Source organism: Panthera onca, chromosome D4 (genome assembly GCF_046562875.1).
Source record: "Panthera onca isolate mPanOnc1 chromosome D4, mPanOnc1 haplotype 2, whole genome shotgun sequence".
Classification (NCBI taxonomy): Eukaryota; Metazoa; Chordata; class Mammalia; order Carnivora; family Felidae; genus Panthera; species Panthera onca.
The window spans coordinates 45,827,020-45,847,267 of NC_138351.1; the positions used below are offsets into that span (position 1 = coordinate 45,827,020).

Here is a 20,248-nt window from a genome sequence, read left to right on the forward strand (position 1 = left end):
GGCAATTTTATTCCAGCAGCTAGTAAAGAAATGCTCTGATCACAAATGTCAAGTCTTGTGTTTTACATCGAAGGTGGAGTTAATCTGTCATTTATGAATTTTATAAAAGCATCTAATACCAAAGGGAAAACAGACTTATTTTTATTTGACATGTAGTCTTGCTATGCATTTGAGCATAGCACTTTCAATCGCTCTTTTTTTTAATGTTAAAAATGTAAACATGTTTCCCACAGACCATAATATCATGGACTGAATCAGATAAAATTTTGGATTGTAAAGAGACCTTTAAGACTACTAGAATTAACTCTTGTCATTTGGCAGAAATCATTTCTTTTAGTTGTGTTCAAGGAATGTTCATATTAATCTATCTGTCGTGTATTCAAAACAGGAAATTACATTTTAATTTTCATTTTGTAAAACTTCTGGTTATTTTTGTAGTTTATGCATGAAACACGATTAAAACGGTCTTCATACTGAAATATTGTTTGTGTTTATGCGCTTATGCATCAATTCAAAAATGCATCAATTTCCCTGCCCCAAACATTTGTTTTGCCTTTGTTTTGGTAGTCGTTTGGGTACTTTTTATTTCTCCCAATTCAACGTAAGTTTAACTTCCAAACTATATACAAAGACACAAACTGGAAATGGGTCTGTATTTCCAATTATAGGTCCTATTTATCTCTAACACTATTACCATACATCTAAACATGATGAGAGTCCTTTTGTTTGCTGTCCGTTATTAAAGTCAGATTGAGGCCCTGGAAAATGTCCTAATACTACACATCAAGATAAATGTATTAGTTAACAAAGTTATACTTATCAAAATTTCACAGGGAAAAAAAAAAATCAAAACTTTTCAAAACATTCCTTAGTACTCCAAAAATGTATACTCTACTGAAATATTAAGCATGGTTGCCTTTCTGTTACAAAGAATATCTTACATGAATCATGTACTTATAAATGAGGTTAATCTGATTAATTTTACAAACTTCAACACAGCAACACTGTTAAGAAAGGTACGAGTATTTACACGTTTCTCTTTAAAGCTTACAATCAACTTATGAAACATTTGTGCATATATTATAGAGCTATTAAAGGAAAACACTCAAAATGACAAGGTGACTAAAATTTCAAATAACAAAACATGAAATGTCCCTTGGGAAAGACATTTTTATGTTCTCAATGAGATTACTTTAAAAAAAAAAACTAAACTAAAAAGCTTAATGTAAACATGTCCATAAGTACACTTAAATATCTAGTTTTATATTCACATAATATGTATCATTCAAGAAAGCTTGAAAAATCCAACAAATTTCACAAGAAATTTCCTGAGAGCTCCTTTCTATTTGCTAGATGGGGTGCTGAATCTTTGAATAAAGCCAATTTGACATTTTTTTTTTCAATTTCCCAATACCCCATCTCCCAGAGATAATGTCTATGAACATTTTGCTATAGCATTTTCTCCCCTTCATTTCATTCACGTACTTTTATCTCTCACACAATTCTCAAAATGTGAGTAATGAATAATTCTGGCCATTCTGATATAAAGAAAATGGACTGAATCAAATTCTAAAATCAATGATGAAAATACCCCACCCCACCCCCAAAAAGAGTCTCTACAGAAAGACACTATGTCAAGTAGCACTAACTCCCAGCTGAATAGACTTTACAACATAATTCTCATTTATTTGCTGCTCTCTTTAAACCGTCTGCATTTGTGTATTTTTTTATATTCGTATAATTAAATCCTTGGCTCTAGCATCATTCAACAATTCCTTTTAACAAGCTGGAATAAATAGAAATTTCTTTCCTTTTTTTTTTTTTTCCTTAAAAGTTAAGCAGCAAGTTACAAGGAAAGAGTGGAAGGGTAATTGCTTTTCAAGACAACTTCAATTAAGCATCTGAATTATTAAACACAAAACCCTGAAGGTATGGTGAGTGATCAAATATTTGATATACCGTACTTTCTCTTTTAACCTGTTTACATGATAACATAAGTCCAAGTCCCCAATAATTCTGTTGACAACAGAAACACAGGTACTTATCTGAAACATAATGCTTCAGGAAAACAAATTGACAAAATTTCAAGGTCTGGCCTACATTATAGGGAAGAAAAAAAATAATCGGCCAACTTTCATGGAAAACCCAATGGCCTTCCTACCTGATCAAGAGCCATGATTTGCGGAAGAAGTTTCCAATAAACATAGGGTGTCTTGAGTTCTTGAATGTTCCAACCTACAAGTAGTGTCGATGGCTGGTATAAATGGCACCAATACTACCAGCACGTAACTTTTCATAATGAAAACGTAATCACCTATTTGGCGAATTATCCAATTAGCCTACTTCCCTGTTATTGCAGGTAAGTCTTATACCCACTGCACTGCTCACTCACCATTAAAAAAGGTAAAATTCCAATATAGTCAAGTTCATGTCAACATTTTCTTTTTTCAAAAAAAAAAAAAAAAAATCATTCTCCAAACTACCACATTTATGAAAAGTAAGAAATTTAACACATCAGAACATACCTATTGTCTAGCATGATAGCCAATACACTGGTGACATCTCATAAATGGCACTTATTTTGTTAAGAAAACACTAGATCCATGATATGCTCCTAGCTTATCCTTTAAAACAAAACAAAACAAAACAAAAAACTAAGGAAAAATAATATTTCAGAGCTAGAAGAGCCCACAGAGCTTATTCAATCCAAACACATCCCTTCTAGGGTCCAGGCCAGAGCCTTCCCTGCTGCATTGCTAAATACCGCTCTACAAGTTACTGGAATACATTTGACTCCTATTTTTAAAGCTAAAAGGCTAGTTGTATTTCATGGATTAAGTAGTAAAAACAGTGATAGACCTGGCCAAGTCTCTCAAATTTGTGTCTAGCTTTTTAAAAAGCATCCAAAGTCGGTGGGAAAAAAAAAAAAAAAAAGAATAAGGGAGAAAAGACAGGAAAGGAGAAAAATTCATTTTTTGCCTAGAACATAGGCTAAAGCTCATTCTAGAAAATGTGATTCTAAGCTAACACAATGTTTCCTGCTAAATTCAAGTGGTGGCTCTGTTTACACAAAGTCAATTATTAGAGGTACAGAAGAAACGAGTTTCAGAACACTGAGTAATAATTTACCACTTAGGGGAGTGGAAGTTAAAGTCAGGATTCTAAAACTCCGACTTGCAAATCTACATTGTTGTCAAAAACTTCCAATGTCTAGACTGCATTGATCAAAGCTATGAATACTACCCACAGAGAGAATATAGGTCTCATCTCATCTGATGTGTAACTAATGCAACATAGGAGGAACAATAGATACATATCCAAGGAGAGGCCAGTGGGGACTGACTGAGGACATAACACATGCTTCTGCTCAGTGTTCATATGATGAGAAAGTAACTTCCTACTGCTCGTTACTATTTCTGGGCATAGGTACAAAGTCATACAACAAGCATCTCTGATAAGAAAATCTGGAGCTATGTCAACATTTTGAATAATCCATCCCACCAAGAGCAACCAAATCCCAACAGCCTAAACTATTTTTCACTGAGTCACCACACAACAGTTGCTTATAATACAGAAACAGGGAAAGAAATCAAACAAAGGAAAAATTTTTGTCAAATAGAAGAGTATTTCTTCAATGCAAAGAAACCTTTCAGTTCTCAGCAACTCATAATAATGAAGTATTTGGGGTAAAAGGTATGGATAATAGGAGTCCAAATGAACCTTGTTTTTAAACATCCAAAATATTATAAGTGTTTATCAAAATAAATAGGTACCTAGAATAATCTGATACTAATCTCCCCCAATACTACCCTCAGAGGGAGAGGGAAGAAGTAGGGCATAAAACCTATCTGCAAAGATTACAGGCATTATGCAGACTGAATTTATATCTAGATACATTAAGAGGCAAGTAACTCTCCCTACTCTGTAGGTTACTGCTCTTACTAATATTTTAGGAAATTGTTAATGTGTATTTTGCTTTTTAAAATCAATACATACACACAGCATTTGGCCTGGTATTGATGGAAAAATAACTAACTAATGATTTCTGCTGGAAAGAAACAAAGAAAAAAAATCTGCTTTTGGCAAAATTAAATATTTTAAAATTTATTTGGCTCAGAAAATATCAATCTTCTAACATGGGTAATAACTCTAATTAAATTCAACTGATCATCTTTATAATCACTTAGGAACATGATTTTAAATAAACAGGCCTCAGAATGAGTTCAAGATAAGCCATCATTTTCTTTAAAAAAAATGATGATGCACTGATTTTATCCAAAAAGTTAACTGTTAACTACTACATACCAACTAAATCACACCCAAATACTAGCCTTATCTTTTTAGAAATTCAATGATAATAGCCTTCTTCAAGCCTTAATCACTGCAAACTTATCACACTTAAGTTAAAAGGATTACGTCATACAACAGTATTTCTTAAAACAATGTTCTGGATCCTTCATGGCATTGCAATCCTACCATGGGAGGGAGGTGGGAGGCTGGGGAGGCGGCAGATTATCAGGAGATCCCTACCATTCAGTAACAATTTTTCCTAATGATTTAATCTCAAAGGAAAATCTTAAATTAATCCACAAAATAAATGTGATTCTACCTTAAAGAAGCTATAGAACTTTTCCCTTTTAGACAGCATCTACCATGGTTACCACCGCTTAATTAAATCCTAGGTCATGTCTACAAAAGTAATTATTGCTGAACATTTGTCTGCGAATATAAGTGAATAATTATTCACCATTTTAAAAGTAAACGTTTACCACATTTATTACTAGCTATCTTTACACCAGCACATTTGTGACTCATTGTATCTACATGCAAGATCACTTCACGTTTCTAGGCTTCTGGTTAAAAGTAAAACAAGAAGATAAACAAAGATGAAGAATCTCAAGGGTCCTTTCCAGCTCCAGAAGACAAACGCACATCGAAGGCAGGGACCCCCTTTTTCTCTTACGTCTCCCCCAATCCTTTCCCTGTGTCCTGCACGTATGAAGTCTGCCGGTTAAGCACATTACCATGCCCACAAATTATATTCTTAAACAAAACCCCAAAGCCACACAGGAAAACAAAACAAAATAGATCAATTTGACAAAATTAAAAACTTGTGTATGACAAAGAGATACCACACATCAGACTACAAGAAAAAGAAACAAAAATGGGACAAGATATTTTCAACACAAACAAAAAAGGACTAACATCCTACAGATAAGAAAAAGACAAAAGATCCCAATAGTTTCTTTTTTTAAAAAGACAAAGGATGTTTTTAAAAGTCAATAAAGAGGAAATCCAAATGGTCAATAAACATATAGAAAATGTTCAACTCCATTAGAAATTAGAGAGATGCAAATGAAAACAAAAGATACCATATTTCAACTAAATATAAAACTAAGAGATCTGAAAATAATCAATGTTGGCAAAGCTGTAGAGAAAACAGTACTCCATCCCTGACAGAGTATAAACTGTCACGACTACTTTGTAGAGCAATCTGACATCTAATACAAATGAAAACACACGCACACCTCAAATTCTAGGCCTATATTCAAAACCTTGTTCATTTGTAAAAGGTAACACATTCAAAGATGTTCACTGCACAGAACAGAAAGCGACCTATATATTCCTTAACAGGGGACCAGAAAAGTAAGCATACAACCTATTCCTGCCATAAAATACTAAACAGAAGGACCTAAAGGTAATGAATTTGCTCTCTACACATGAAATGTAGTAAGGTTCAAAAATGTCGAGAGGGGAAAATGGCAAGACACAAAATTATTCACTCATGAAAATGTTCTGGAATTTAATAGTGGCCACTGTTGCACAACCTTGTGAATATACTAAAAGCCACTGGATTTTATACTTTCAAAGGGTAAATTTTATGGTATACAAATTATATGTCAATTAAAAAAAATGATTCACTCGCTATGATACTTTTGGTGGAGATTTTTAAAACACAATGTACTATTACCTGCACCAATATAAATGTGCAAATGTGCATCAATAGAATGGAAGAAAGGCTAAAAAGTTAGAAAAAAAGGATTCAGAAGCACTTAAAAACTTTAGCTGCATCTATAATACCTAATTCTCTAAAATCAAAACAAAGAATCAAATAGGATAAAATGTAAACATTTATTCATTCTTGGTAGTGGGGATTTGAATGTTTGTTATATCATTCTTTCCTTTGTATTTTCTTGTACTTTTTCTTTTTTTTTGAGAAATACAAAAAGGGCACAAAAGAGGCATACCATAAGTGACAAATAGTAAATATATACACACAGAGAGCTATGTAGCATTGCTAACCAAATAAATGCAAATAAAAGTAAAGTATTGCTTCATTCACAAACTGGCAAAGATTAAAAAACAAAACTTAATTCCCAGTACTGGTAACCATGTGGGGAAAGGAGAAGTCTCCCAACCCCTGGGGAAGGATAAATTGGTACAATCATTTTGGAAGGAAGTTTGGTAATGCACAACAAAATTTAAAATCTATGTACCTTTAAATCAATCAATCAATCAATCAATCAATCCTGTGTACCTTGTCTCAACTACCTCCCTTCTGGAAATCTAACACCAAGAAATTATAGGCGAAACTATAAAAATGAATATGTCAAAGGTGTTCAGCATAGCATTATTCATAACAAATTAACACTAAGAACAATGTCCACATAAAGTTATGACAAATGTGTATTCAATGTAATACCATAAAATTCAGCTTTAAAAAGATGGTATTTCACCATATACCATGAGGGTAGGAATGTTCATTTGTGCTGTATCCCCAGCTCCTAGAAGTGATCTAGCCATATAGGAGCTCCAAAAAAACACCTGTTGAGTGAATTAATGTTAATTTACGTTAATATTTATATGTGTGTATGTATATATATGAAGATATTTACTAAAATATTAATTATGGCTGTAAAGAATTCTCAGTGACTTTTTTACGTATCTATGGTTTGATTTTTCTATAATGAACACATATCTATAAATTTTTAAAATAACAGCATTTTCAACTGCATGTAAAAAAATACATGGGTTCTTCATAAAAGCTGTACAGTACGATTGTGCAATGTAATTTCTCATCTTCTACATTATCTGTAAGTTTAAAAAAAAACGTATGAATTATCTGTAGTATCAATGGACTCTTTTCAGACAAATTATATTCTCAAATATGAATACAGCCCTATAAACAAGAATAAAGAGAACCACAAAATATAAGAGAATAAAAGATTAAAGCGTTAAAATCTATGTTATGAGGAAGAGGATGAACTAAAGACACTCTGGCCACACACACAAAACAAAATGTTTTGAAAGAATATTAACTTGTATTACTGAGACAAGAGAATTTCTCTTTCTACGTGGTAGCTTCTTGTTTGAGTAAAACCTAAAATCAAGGAAAGTATAAAAGCCAAGGGAAAACAATTATAGAATTTTCTATTATCTCCATCAGGACAGTGTGAAACATTATGTTTCAGAGACCAAAATTTAATAAAGATTAAAGTCTGAAGTTCAGTAATACATAGAATCCTTAACTAAGTCATTGGTGCAACTGTGTATAGCTCCTCCCCTCCCAAGTATCTAAGCTTTCCAAGTTCTCTTTTGAGGACTTAAGTCACCAAGAGATTTAAAAAAAAAAAAAAAGAAGAAGTTCCACATCTTAGAACTGTAAAAGATGTGTTAAGTAGTAGGAATCATCTGTAATAGATGACCAGAAAAAGAACGAAAGGGCTAAGGTTGGCCCAGGGAAGACCACTGGAAGGAAACTTCAAAGAACCAAGAGCAAAGAACAAGGTAATCTTTAAAGTAAAATTATGAGACTGACTGTTACCCCTGCCCTGTCCTACCTCACAGAGACAGTCCTACAGGAGGTCACCTAAAATAAGAGATACAAAAGCTTCTGCGTTATACAAATAATATGCCATTAACTGGACAGTGATATTAACTATAAAATGCATCCCCTGAAAGCCAAGTTTGGATTCTCCTTTTCTGAAAAAAATCGCTGGATAATTGCTACAATGGAACTTAACCATGCCAGTACTTTGGAAGACTGATCTTTCCTCCTTCCATTAAATGTTTTTATTAGCAACATCAACTGTGGCTTTAAAACATCACCTTCCACATATTAATGGGGCAGCTCGTCTGTGCCAGGTTCTACGTTGAATATCTGGTTCTCTGAGTGTATTCTGGAGACCCCAGGATCCCCAAAACCTCTTCCAGGGATTGGCTATTCTCACCACAACTCTAAGACATTTTTGCCTCTTTCCCCCATGCTCTCACGAGTGTGCTTCAGTCTTCGAGGGGCTCCATAAAGTGTGAGAACACAACAGACTGAATGCAGAGACACACAAGCTGAGCCAGTTATTTCACAACAGTGAAAAGATGTGTACACACAGAAAGTAGAAGAATGCCACACTTCTCACTCCCATTTTTGGAAAATACTCATTTTTCTTTAAAATGCTATTTATATGCTGACGTATAATGGGTTGATTACTGTTATCTTTCAACAAATTAATAAATAACTTTTTAAATGTCTCAGGTTTGATTTCTAATGGAGTAAATATTAATGGATACAAGTCCATGGAAAAAGCTCTCTGGAATCAATTTTGAAGAGTCTGAAGAGGTCCGAAGACCAATAAACTGGAAAACAGCTGATTCATATTTACTCCTCAATTTAGGAGGTAATGGTCCTCTTCTTCCATCGTTCCAGGAACACAAATGAGAACACAAGTGAGAAGACACACACAGAAATGACTTGCTCAAGAGCACACAAGAGGTCTCTAAAGCCAGCGTTCGAATACAAGGCTGTAATTCCTAACCCAAACTCCTCACCACGGAGCAGCAATATCTACCCAAGATAGTTCTACACTGGGTCTTTACTCTTTGTCTTTTAGTCTTAAAAAGTAATGAGTGCTCACTGGAATGTTTTAAATATATGGAATTAACTTTTCAAAAAAAAAAAAAATCAAATGCTACAAAAACAACCTCCCATCTCTGCCAACACCGTAAGAGCTGGGTTCCCACTCATCCAAAATTTATTTATACACATACACACATACCCTTTTTAGTTCTATAAGCATATTTTTTAAATGGGATCACACTGATCTAGCAACTTGACTTATTTCACTTAATATCTCTTGAAGATCTTCCTGCATCTACAAACATATTTACCCCTTTTTATAATCCCCATCATTTAAGTGAACCCAGCTGGGGTTCCCTAATTGGCTTGCTTCCCAATTTCTGTTTTAAAAAGTCACAAGAAATACACTGTATCTTTGTGCAGTTGCAAAGCTGTATCTGTTGGAAAATCCCTGGAAGTAAACTTGCTGGGTCAAAGGGTATAAACATCTAAAACCTTAATAGATGTTGCCAAATGCCCTCCAAAATGTCCGTGCCCAATTTATATTCCCACTAACAGCATAGGAGATTGCCTCCAATAATTCAGCTTTTAAGTGCCTTGGAAAATTATGCTGTATGTTGCTTCAAAATGCCAAGTAGTAGAACTGCTCTCACCAGTCATCTTAATTCCATACAGAACTCTACCCAAATCTTCTAACACTCACTGAATATATCAGTATAGTCATCCATCTGTTTTGGTTTTTTTTGTTGTTGTTTTTTTTTTCTGAAACCTTTGAAATACTTAAGAAGAGGAAACACACCAGGTGCACGCAATATCTTCAGCTAGTCTGGCCTCAAATTTTAGGTACCCTGATAAAAAGTTATCCAAATTATTTCAGAAGACTGTTTAACACAAATCAGAACTACACAGTAACGCTGGGCTCAAACATTTAAATCAAAGTTGTAAGTGGGGATTTATTATGCTTTATCTGCCCACTCAAAGGACTAGGGCTACAAATAAAAAGCCATCAAACCATACCAGTGGCCAAATTAGCTTACATAAAATAATAAGCAACAGATTTCATATCATAAATGTCAATGGAACAGACTGCAATAGTAAGGATGGCTGTAATTGGAAGGAAAGTTCACTCAAATTCCCATCATATTGAAAATGAAAACATTAATATTTTGAATTAAATGTTTTGAATGTAACTATTCATTTCAGTCATATCAGACTATTACAAATCTTTGGTACTAATAAATAAGATATGGTCTTTTTTTTTTTTTACAAGTGGATAGTTTTAAAATGCATTAGACTCTGACCTGCTTATTCTGTAACAGCTAATGGATATTCCAGGCTTCACCATTTCATCAAAATCTCTCTTCTAGGACTCAGTGCTAGTAATTTTAAATTGCAAGTCTCCAACCCATCTTTGGGACAGAGTAAACCCACATGAATTCAAGTACAATTAGCTCAATTCTGAAACGGTACATGTAATTCTCATCAGGCAACAAGTTGAAATACTCTAATTTCTTCCTCTGCAAGTTCTCATACTATTACTGTGGAATAAAGGAAATCAACCTGAAAAATCAATTTGCTTTTCCAAAGCAAAGATTTACCAAACTAAGGACTCATCCATCTTCGTGGCTGAGCAGTTCATTCTCAGTGCTAAGGTCCACTTCCGTTTATCAACTAATGTATATACTGAAAGTGATTTACCTTGCCATTATTAATAGCCATTTACAGTTTGGAGTACGTGCATTTCTTTTGAATACCTTGCAACTCAGATTTTTCACAAAGCCATTTGTGCAGTGTCTTCCATTTCCAATTTCTCACTTACAGATCTATAAGATAGCAAATACAGCACCTTAAAAGGTACAGGAGTAGACTTAGCCATGTCTGGCATTCTTGTTCTGTATTTATTTATTCTTATCATTTTGAAAGGCGTTATAAGCCAAAAAATAAGTCCCAGGATCAAGTGGTATGTTTGGTGTTACTTGAATTTACAACTAAGTACTCCCAATGAACAGAGAAACCTTCCCTTGCAATCTGAATCATGTGTAATTACAGTATGACAAGGTCTCTCCTGGGCTATGTAAGCTGGCATTTTTCCCAGGACTTGTCACATCATGGGAAGCACACATACAAATAAAAATCCAAAAATAAACATTTTAAAACAATGGCTTATAGACTACATAAAGAAACTCCGCAGTTGAAAATAAAAACCGAAGAGCCCAACGGGCAAGCAGGCATCTCTCGCTAGAGACGTCTGAGACATCAGTGTTAGCAAGCGGCTTACCACGCCTAGCAACAACTCCCAGGTGTGGGCTGTGCAGGGCCAGCACCCTCATGCTCCCTTAGGCTGGACCGAAAATCATTCAGGATGGGAAATAAAGGGGAGCATCCCCACTCACACACTGAAGCAGGGAAACAGTGGTGAAATACGGGGAGGTTGGTCATCTTTAATTTCATAATGCCAATTTGTTGATTGCCACGGAGCCTAAACAAAGTTATCTTAAGAGCTACATCTTCTGCCAACTGACATAGTTTCCCTAATATACTAAACACTGCTTTTTTGGTTAAATGTATTCCCTCTCGAAGTGTGTGGCAGCCAAGGAGTCCTAATGGTGGCTACCAGGTATCTTAGAAGGTGGTTTCTTTTGTTTCAACTCCTCTGCAGTGGCTCTATACATACATGGAAAAGGGAGAGGGAGATTCCAAGAAGCATCACACCCAACCTCAAACAGTGACAGAAACTTGACGACGCTCATCCTAATTACAGTGTTGAGGAAATATGAAGGAAAATGATCTCTGGCTGTATTGCGATCTATCATGCTAACAAAATCTAAATGTTATTTCCTCTAGGCCATGCATAGTCTTACCCTTCTATTAGAAGCTGGATTCATTTGTTAACCATCAGCAAAGCCCAACAAATTCGACTGCTCAAGTTTTCAGGAGGACCTATAAAACAAACCACTGAAGGCAAAACATAGGGTCCTACAACCCATTGCATGAGCTCTGGAAACAAAAAATAAGCATCAACACAAACCTCTGCCACCTCGGAGGCACACAGCATTGCTCCTTTCTTTATTCAGCTCCTCAATGTTCAATAATTTCCAGGAGCTCTAAGCAGAATGGATTTATTATGATGTTACTCTAAGAAACTGCAGGAGTTCTAGATGCCAATAAAGATTACGGATCAAATGGAAGATAACTACTAACCATTGTGTCGAGTTAGATAAATAAACCTGCTCACAAACAAAGCACCTTATTGTATTTGTACTGTTACCTCCACTAATCCAACTAAAACAACCAGACAGTAGCTTTCCGGAGGCTGAAGGGAATAGACATCAGGATTTCTCAAACCCTCTTTAAATTTTCTTTCAAAATAACACTCCGGTGTTTTGTTTTGTTTTTTCTTTTTTCTTTTTTCAAAACTGTCCTGCCCTTTATGGAAAGTGCTTGGGGCCCGAGAGGCTGGGCAGGATATGCAAACTAGAGACCAAGGCTAAAATCCAAGGTGGGGAAGAAGTGAGGAAGAAGGCAGGACAAACATCGTTCCTCTGAAACTTAGCTTCGACCTTTGCAGGGACCCTCCTCCCCGCAGATCACATCGGGCAGAGACTTCGGCACGCTGCTCAAAAATCCAATGAGCAGCCAAGTGCCACTGGGGGCTAGGGACGAGTAAGCCCCCCGCCTCTCCGCCGACTAAACATTAAAATGCTGACGGTGCGAGGCGGGGGGTGATTAACCCACGAAAGGAAAAATCAGTGACAACGGGCACCTCCCGCCTAATTCACAGAGAGGAAGGCAGAGGAGACCCCGAGGAGAGGCGACTTCCCAAAACGGAACAATAACTACATCCCACGCATTCCCTGCTAATAACACAGGTAAATTTCAATTTCTCTAGGAAAAAAAAAAAAGGCGCAAGCTGTCTGTTCCCTCCAGCCCCACCCCCCGACGCCTCCAAACCCAACAACTAATTGCACCTTCCCACAGAACCCGCGGCTAACCCCAGAGGACCGGTGAGGGCTGGCTTGGGATGAATAAACACTCGACACCTGACGGTCCTTTCTCTGCAGTGACTTTCCCGAAGCCGAAGTGGCGCGCGCGCGGGCGAGAGCCCGGACCTGGCCAGCGCGGCGCCGCGCACCCAGGTCCCGAGGCGACGCCGGCGAGCGCGACGCTGTGGGGGGAACGGGGGGCGGGGAGAGGGGCAGAGGGGACCGCCCGGGCCAAGCGATTGTTTCCTCCGCGAGCAAAGACATTTTTTGATCAAGCTCCTTTTGTATTCGAGCCCTACCTCTTTTTGGCCTAGGAAAGCTTTCGTGCAAGTGGAAGACGACTTTCTCCACAAAGTGCTGTATGTTACTGTGCTCCGGGCCGCGCACGAACACCATCCAGTCGTGGGTGAAGCCCTCCACGGTGGGTTTTTTCCTCACCTGGGCGCGGTGCCCCAGCTCCAGCTTCACCTGCACGGCACACTGCGGGCAGGGGGAGGAGAGACAGCCGTGAACAACAGGAAGGCGACCGTTCGACACTGAACATTGCGCCTGACATTTTTTTTCCTCCTTCTTGAAACGCACATAAAAGGAAACGGCGGTGCCCTCTGCATCCACGTTTCACGCGCGTGGGCGCGCACACTCCACACCCCCAGATACACCCCACCCGGCCCGCCCGGCGCCCAGCATCCACGCCGACAGGGATTGTAACGGAATGTTACCCCCAATCGGGAAGGGGGTCCGGGGGTCGGGAGGAAGAGGGAGAGCTCACTCAAGCCACTACGAGCACGACAACAAATGCATCGGAAACAAATTAGAAGACAATTAGGAGGCGATGCCGGGGCGGTTTCCCGGCGTGGGAAGGGAGGTAGCTGGGACCCCGAGGGGGTGTTCTGGCGAGCCCCCTCCCTGAAAGTGCCGCGGCGACAGGCACACGCCGAGGAAGTCTTTGTGTACGTGTGTGTGTGCGTGCGTGTGGAGCGCTGTGCCAGGCGGAATGGAAACTACAGGCAGCCTCTGCTGATGGGCACAAACTCCCGTGCTCTTAGCACTGGGTTCGTGCACAACAAAAATGAGACGTCGTCACACACACACTCCCGCAGGAAAACACGCCGAGGCATCCATAACTTAAGGCACCCCGCACCCCCCAGCGAAAAGCCCCACGCGATCGGCGAGGCCAGCCTAACAGAGCCCCCGCAACACACTTCCAAGAGCCAAAGTGGCCCCAAAGTAGCTCCCACCTCCCCCAAAAAATAAAATTCGGAAAGGCAGGGAGGCGGGCGGACAGCCGCCGAGGCTCGACTGCGCACAGCCCGGCGTGGGGGCAAAGTTGCGTGCGGCCCCGCCGCTGTCAGCCCGCACACTCCGGCTCACACACGCGCGCCGCGGAGAACGCACCATCGTAGCGGCCGCCGAGGCTGCTCGCCGCGTCCCCGGACTGTGCCCGCGGCTCCCGGCGGCGGCGGCGGCTGAAATATGGCTGAGTTATTATTCGCCTCCTTCCACCGTGTGAGTGTGTGTGTGAGTGCGCGCGTGTGAGCGAGAGTGCGCTTCTTGCGATTGCAAAGAGAGGCGAGGAGAGAGGGAGGCGCGGGGGGGGGGGGGTGGTGGAGGGGCGAGTGTGTTAGTGTGTGAGTGTGTGTGTGTGTGTGTGTGTGTGTGTGTGCGCGCGCCGGGGCGGGGGGGGCGGGGTGGAGGGAGGGAGGGGAGCGGAGGCTGAGGGAGAGGCGGCAGCTCCCTGCAAGCCGTACCAACCTTTCTCTAATTGGAACCGCGGAGCGCTGGCGCTGTCTGGGCTGCGGCGGCGGCGGCGGCGCAGGGCGAGGGAGGAAAGGCGGGGAAGGGGGGGGGGGTCTTTTATTATTTTTTTTTGCATCTACTTACCGAGCTAGCCATGCCTGGGGGCCCGGAGGTTTGCTGGGGTGTTGTGTGGTACCCCCCTCCCCCGCCCCCCTCAGCTGTAATTCATGAAGAGGCTGCTATGAATGAGAGCGCGCCCAGGAGCGGAGGGTAGATGGCGGACATTCTCTGCCTTTTTCCCCCCGCGTTCGCTTGCTCGCTCGCTCGCTTATTAAACTCAGCCCCAAAAGCAAAAGCAGCAGCAGCAGCAGCAGCAGCTCCAGGGCCAGAGGATGAGATTCCGGAGCATGCGCCGTGGCGCCTTACACCGGGGCTCCGAGCCTTACGGGGCGGAGGGAGGGCGCGAGGGCGGGGCGGAGCGCGCGGGGAGGCCGAGCGAGCAAACCAGGGGGAGCTCGAAAGAGCCAATCACCGGCCACCTCCCGAAACCCGGCGGCCCGCACCGCCACACTGGAACGCCAGGCTTAAAGTAACAGGTTCCTACCGGAGGGGGGGGGAGAGGTGGAGCAAAGGACGGGGAGGGGGCGCTAGAGTGGGGAGAGCGGCCAGCTGGGGAGCCATCCCAGCCCTGTGTAAACTCCTCCCTCCCTACAATAAAAAACGGATTAAAACTGCTGGAATGTAGCCACTGCCTAGAGCCCCCAGCAGCCAGAGAAGGGGTGTTAAATCAAGTCTTCGGCGTTAGCACGCTCGGGGGAGGGAGGGGGCTTTCTTTTACTTTCCACCCCGTCTTTTTGTGGTTTTGTGCTGGGAAGTCAAGAACTCACGCCCAAACAAATTTATTTAAGGAAAGAGCGAGAGAAGTGCCACTCTGCAAACAAACATCAAAAAGCAGTCGCTGAGACTGTTAAAACCGGCAACAATCCCCTGGCCCCCTTCCCCATCCACACTCACAGGCACCCGTCCACCACTCCCACTCCCCGCCCTTCTGCCACCGCCACCGAAAATTCAAAAATGAAATGAACAAAAATGTTATTTCCTTCCAAGGGAACTCCTCCCGCTCTGGTAATCCCCGGCTGGGAGGCATCGCGCAGCGGTGCCCAGGTGAAGGTAAAACACCTGGGAGTACCGGCTGCAGACCCTCAGGAACTAGGCTTGGAGTTGTTTTCTTCGGGAGGTTTCCCCTCCGGACAGCCTGGTGGGTGGCATCAGAACGCGGAGGATTGTCCTCTGAGGACACGCGGGGCAACTGGGAGTCTTAAAATAGCAGATAAAGTTAATACTGGCTGTAATGTGCATAAATTGGATTATAATCTTTAGGCGTATTGGTGACAGCCAGCGTAATCCAACTCTGGGTATTAATCCGGTTAGGCTCCCGGGTGACAACCAGTCGCAAGAGTGTTCCCAGAGTCGCCTTCCTGCAAACGTTCCCACTCGGGATGGATTGGGTCTCAGTGGCTGGGGATACAGCAGCGCAGCCACGCGTGGGGCGGGAGGGGGTGGAGGACTGACTAGCTTCCTTTAGCAATGCGGACGACCTTCACTAAGGAAACGGATAAGATCTAGACGATCGACTTGAAAGTGAAAGATGGGTGTAACTCCGGTTCGTTGAAAAAAGATCCTTGCATCTTCCTAGCCCTCATTCCTTTCTCGCCGTCTTTGTCTTCTTTCTTTCCCCAAGTTCCCTGGTCTCCCGACTTCTTTCTGATTCTTTCTTTTCTCTTCGCCCTGCCTTCCCTCTTGATGTGCCTCTTTTTCGTCTTTCTCCCTCAACTTTCTGCTTTTTTCTTCTTTTCTTTCTTTAAACCACGAAAGCAAGTTGTCTCAGCTCTTGGAATAAAGAGAGCGGGAGAGGAATAGGGAAGGAGGTTACCTGGGGCATCTGGAGCCGTGGTCGGTAGCTTTCAGTTCTCCCACCTTCTGACAGGAAGAGAACCCGAATCAGATCGGAGCACTTCAGGCCAACTTTAATTTTCAATCCAACCTTCCAACTCCAGTGGGTTGAACTACTAAAACTGATGCTCTGACCTCTCCCCAGTTACAACCCAGGAAACTTTGGCTTGAGGGCCCCAATTCCTACTACCCTTCTTTTGGATTTAGGATAGAGTGGAGAGGACGATTGACCGAGGGGAGAAACATTTTGATCCAAATCCAAGGGTTTAGATTTCTCAACTGACCCACAGGTACACAGATGTCTATCATCTTGTATGTGTGTATGTGTAGGTGTGTATCAGGACTAAGTTTACATAGACAGGGACAAGCTGTGTGTTAGGATCTAGGTGAAGGGAGGACCTACTTGCTATGCATTATTAAATTTTTTATGAAATAATTAAATTACAGAGAAGTCCTTCAGAATTATCAGGTTGGGAACTGATGTTTATCTGGATGTGCCATTAGTCAAAAGCCATTTCCTGTAAGGCAGCAACCATTGGGCAGTGAGTGTAGCTCAACACACAGGTGAAAAACAACAATCTAGTTGTAAGTTGGAGTTGGCCTTAGAGGTTGGCTAATTTCTTCCAGTACCAGCGGACTTTCTTTGTGATTCTCTCTGTAACTTGTCTTTGCGCTGAGGGGCTCATATCTCTTTCTTGAACTATGTGTTCATTGAATTAATATTATTCCAGGAGTCACCAATAAGCCATAGAGTCAAAGAGGGTCTTTTCCCATTACCCCTCCTATACCAAAGACTGCTTTAAACACCGAATGTAGGGATAAATTTCATTCTCTAGACACTGAAAATATAGATTTGGTCAGTAGATGGCGCATGGAGCCCTTCCACCAACGTCCTTACGTGACCTCTTTACAACAAAAAGACCAGGAGGAGGAGAAAAAGAAAGAAAACACAATCCTGAATACTCTAGATTCAACTTTTGGGCAAAGAAATTTATGCCGGTCTTTCAATGTATTGTGTATAACCTGTTCTAACAAGCCGGCTATCAATTAAAATCAATCAAAACAGGAATAACATCAGATTAATTTTTGTCTAGCATATCTGGAGATCTTTGCAGTTCACATGAGGTACAAATGTGAGAAGTCTTTTGAATACTTGACAATGCGATTATAGAAAATATTTTGCAAGTAAGTTTTAAGACAGAAATCTTTAGTACTAAATATTCCTCCGCCCCCCCCCAAATTTGTTTTCATGGAAATGCTTAGGGATAAAGCCACCTATTTATCCAAAAAGCAACTATCTTACCAAAATTCATACTGTAATATATAGCACAACATGAAACTCTGTGGGGTTAGTTTTGAGGAGCAGAAAAGAAAAGCAATTGATACCGTCATTTCAAATATGCTTGAGGGGCACCTGGGTAGCTCAGTCACATGAGTTTCAGACTCTTGATTTCTGCTCAGGTCATGATCTTACCAGGGGTAGGATCCAGCCCCCAGTGGGGCTCTGTGTTGACAACATGGAGCCTGCTTGGGATTCTCTCTTTCCCCTCTTTCTCTCTGCCCCTCCCCTGCTCAGACTCTGAGCGCTCTCCCTCTTTCTCTCAAAATAAATAAACATTCCGAGAAAATGCTTGATGAAGAATAAAAAGGACAGTGTCTGGGATAGATTTTAATTCCTGGTCACAACCACCACCATCACCATAACTCTTGGACCATCATTTGGGCTCCAGAACTTTTATTTACAATAGCTTTGTTTAGTGTGGAGGTTGAGGCTAGTTTGGATGTTTCTGGCACGATATAAAGAGGTCCTTTAAAAATGTTTTTTGTTAATGTTTATTTATTTTTGAGAGACAGAGAGACAGAGAGAGAGAGAGAGAGAGAGAGAGTTGAGTGGGTGAGGGGCAGAGAGAGAGGGAGACCCAGAATCTGAAGCAGGCTCCAGACTTTGAGCTGTCAGCACAGAGCCCGACAGGGGGCTCGAACTCACGCATGAACCACCGGATCATGACCTGAGCAGAAGTCAGACGCTTAACCGACAGCCACCCAGGCACCCCCAAGAGGTCCTTTAGAGTAATTAGAGTGTTAAGGAGCAGTTGTTGCTTCTTAATAGGATTTTATCTGTTTATTTGTTGTGATAATTATTTACTCGTAAGCTCAAATAATCAAATCAATAAAAAGTAACCATTGCTCATCCTTTGCTGTACAGATCTGGGGGCAAAGGGAAGAAGATGCATCGGCGGGAAAATAGATAAATGGGACACACACTAACCAGATATCTGATAAATATTAGACTCAGAATAATTAAGGATTTTTTTTTTTTGTAATAGTGCACTTTTTTTCTGGGTACTTTATCTGTGTGTTCACTCACCAAAACCATATTTTGCTCATTTCATGTGCCAGGCACAGAGTTAGGCTGTAAAAATGTAAGAAAGACAGGCTTCCTGTTGTAACTGAGTTTATAACCCAGGGGAGAAGTGTCACCAAAACCTTTTTTTTTTTAAATTTCTTAGTACCTAAATCTGGGATAGAGCTATGTGTCACACATAAGCAAGCCACATACAACTTTGACACGAACATCCGAAGGGCAAGAAAAATAGTAGCACAGGATTAGAAGCCAGGAGTCATTGCCCTCAATTCCACCGGTTAATACTTAAGTAAGGCGGGAGAGGCGGTGATATCTTTTTGCAACAGCAGCCAAGTCCTAATTTCCTTTTCCTTGATCTGAAGTGTTTTCTATGTGCACCTTATTGCGGCTCTTTTAAGACAAGATTCACAATGAAAGAAAGCTTACTAAGCCTTTTCAAGATCATGAGCATATTTTCTCAGCTGAGACAGAATCCCTGTATCTTATGGAAATTTTTGGTTCAAAATGTTACATTTTTAACATTATATTTAATTCATGATTCTAGGACAGTGTATTGGGAACCCCAGAATAGTACGAATCATTACTGCTTTGAAAAAACAATTGCTTTGATATCCGTTTAAGCACCTAGTCTAGGACTATTTCTAGTGATAAGAAATACACAAAGCTTTTTTAACACCCAGAGCCTCTTCATGTGTAAATTATTCCCTGAGAGTAATTTAAGCAATGCACTTATACATTCAGAAGACAAGAGTGCCTCCACAGTAATAATTTATTAATTTAGTAGGCTGTATTCGTAATTCAAAAAATAGCACCTCAAGGCCTGAAAATTAATCAAGGATGTTATGTAAGACCAACAATATGAAACAAGATAAATACTGAAGGTCAGTTGATATAGTGTGATTGAAAACGTCTTCCTAATATATACAAGAACCCCAGTGGAATATTTATAGGTAAAATACATGTAAAATTGAAAGTACTTTCTCTAAAACAATCTAAAAAGTCGATTATTTTGGTATATCTTTATGTATCCCTGGCATCTCTCAAAGGCTACCGCTTAACTCCCTAACTCTTTTTACATAATGATTTGACCTTCTTGATTTTCAGTGGAAAGTCTGTTTTCATATATGATCTCACTTCTCCCATTCACGTATTATGAATGGAGAGTTAAAATAATCACTTTGTCCTAAAACCATAAACTATACTTTGTCTTAGTCAATAAAAAGGAAAAATAACATGAGGTTTATGAACTGACAGGCCAAACTTCAATTAGAACTGCAAAAGAAACTTAGGAAGAAGAAATTATTCCCTTCCGTGTATTAAATGGTCTGACAGTGGTTTCAAAATAGTACTAAGCCT

At 40.6% G+C, this 20,248-nt stretch overlaps 1 protein-coding gene across 2 annotated transcripts in view; it reads right to left on the reverse strand.

Annotated features, from left to right (window-relative positions):
• Window positions 1–14,991, reverse strand: part of MLLT3 (MLLT3 super elongation complex subunit) — a 286,329-nt gene extending 271,338 nt beyond the window's left edge. The window contains exons 1-2 of one of the 2 annotated variants that reach the window (XM_078436759.2): window positions 14,719–14,991; window positions 13,137–13,317 (exon numbers count right to left, since the gene is read on the reverse strand). In XM_078436759.2, coding sequence (XP_078292885.1) covers window positions 13,137–13,317; window positions 14,719–14,730 — 193 coding nt within the window. In that variant the 5' untranslated portion in view covers window positions 14,731–14,991. Of the gene's footprint in view, window positions 1–13,136; window positions 13,318–14,232; window positions 14,375–14,718 lie in introns of those variants that run through there. The other variant, XM_060609676.3, reaches the window with a different exon arrangement.
• Window positions 14,992–20,248: the final 5,257 nt, after the last annotated feature.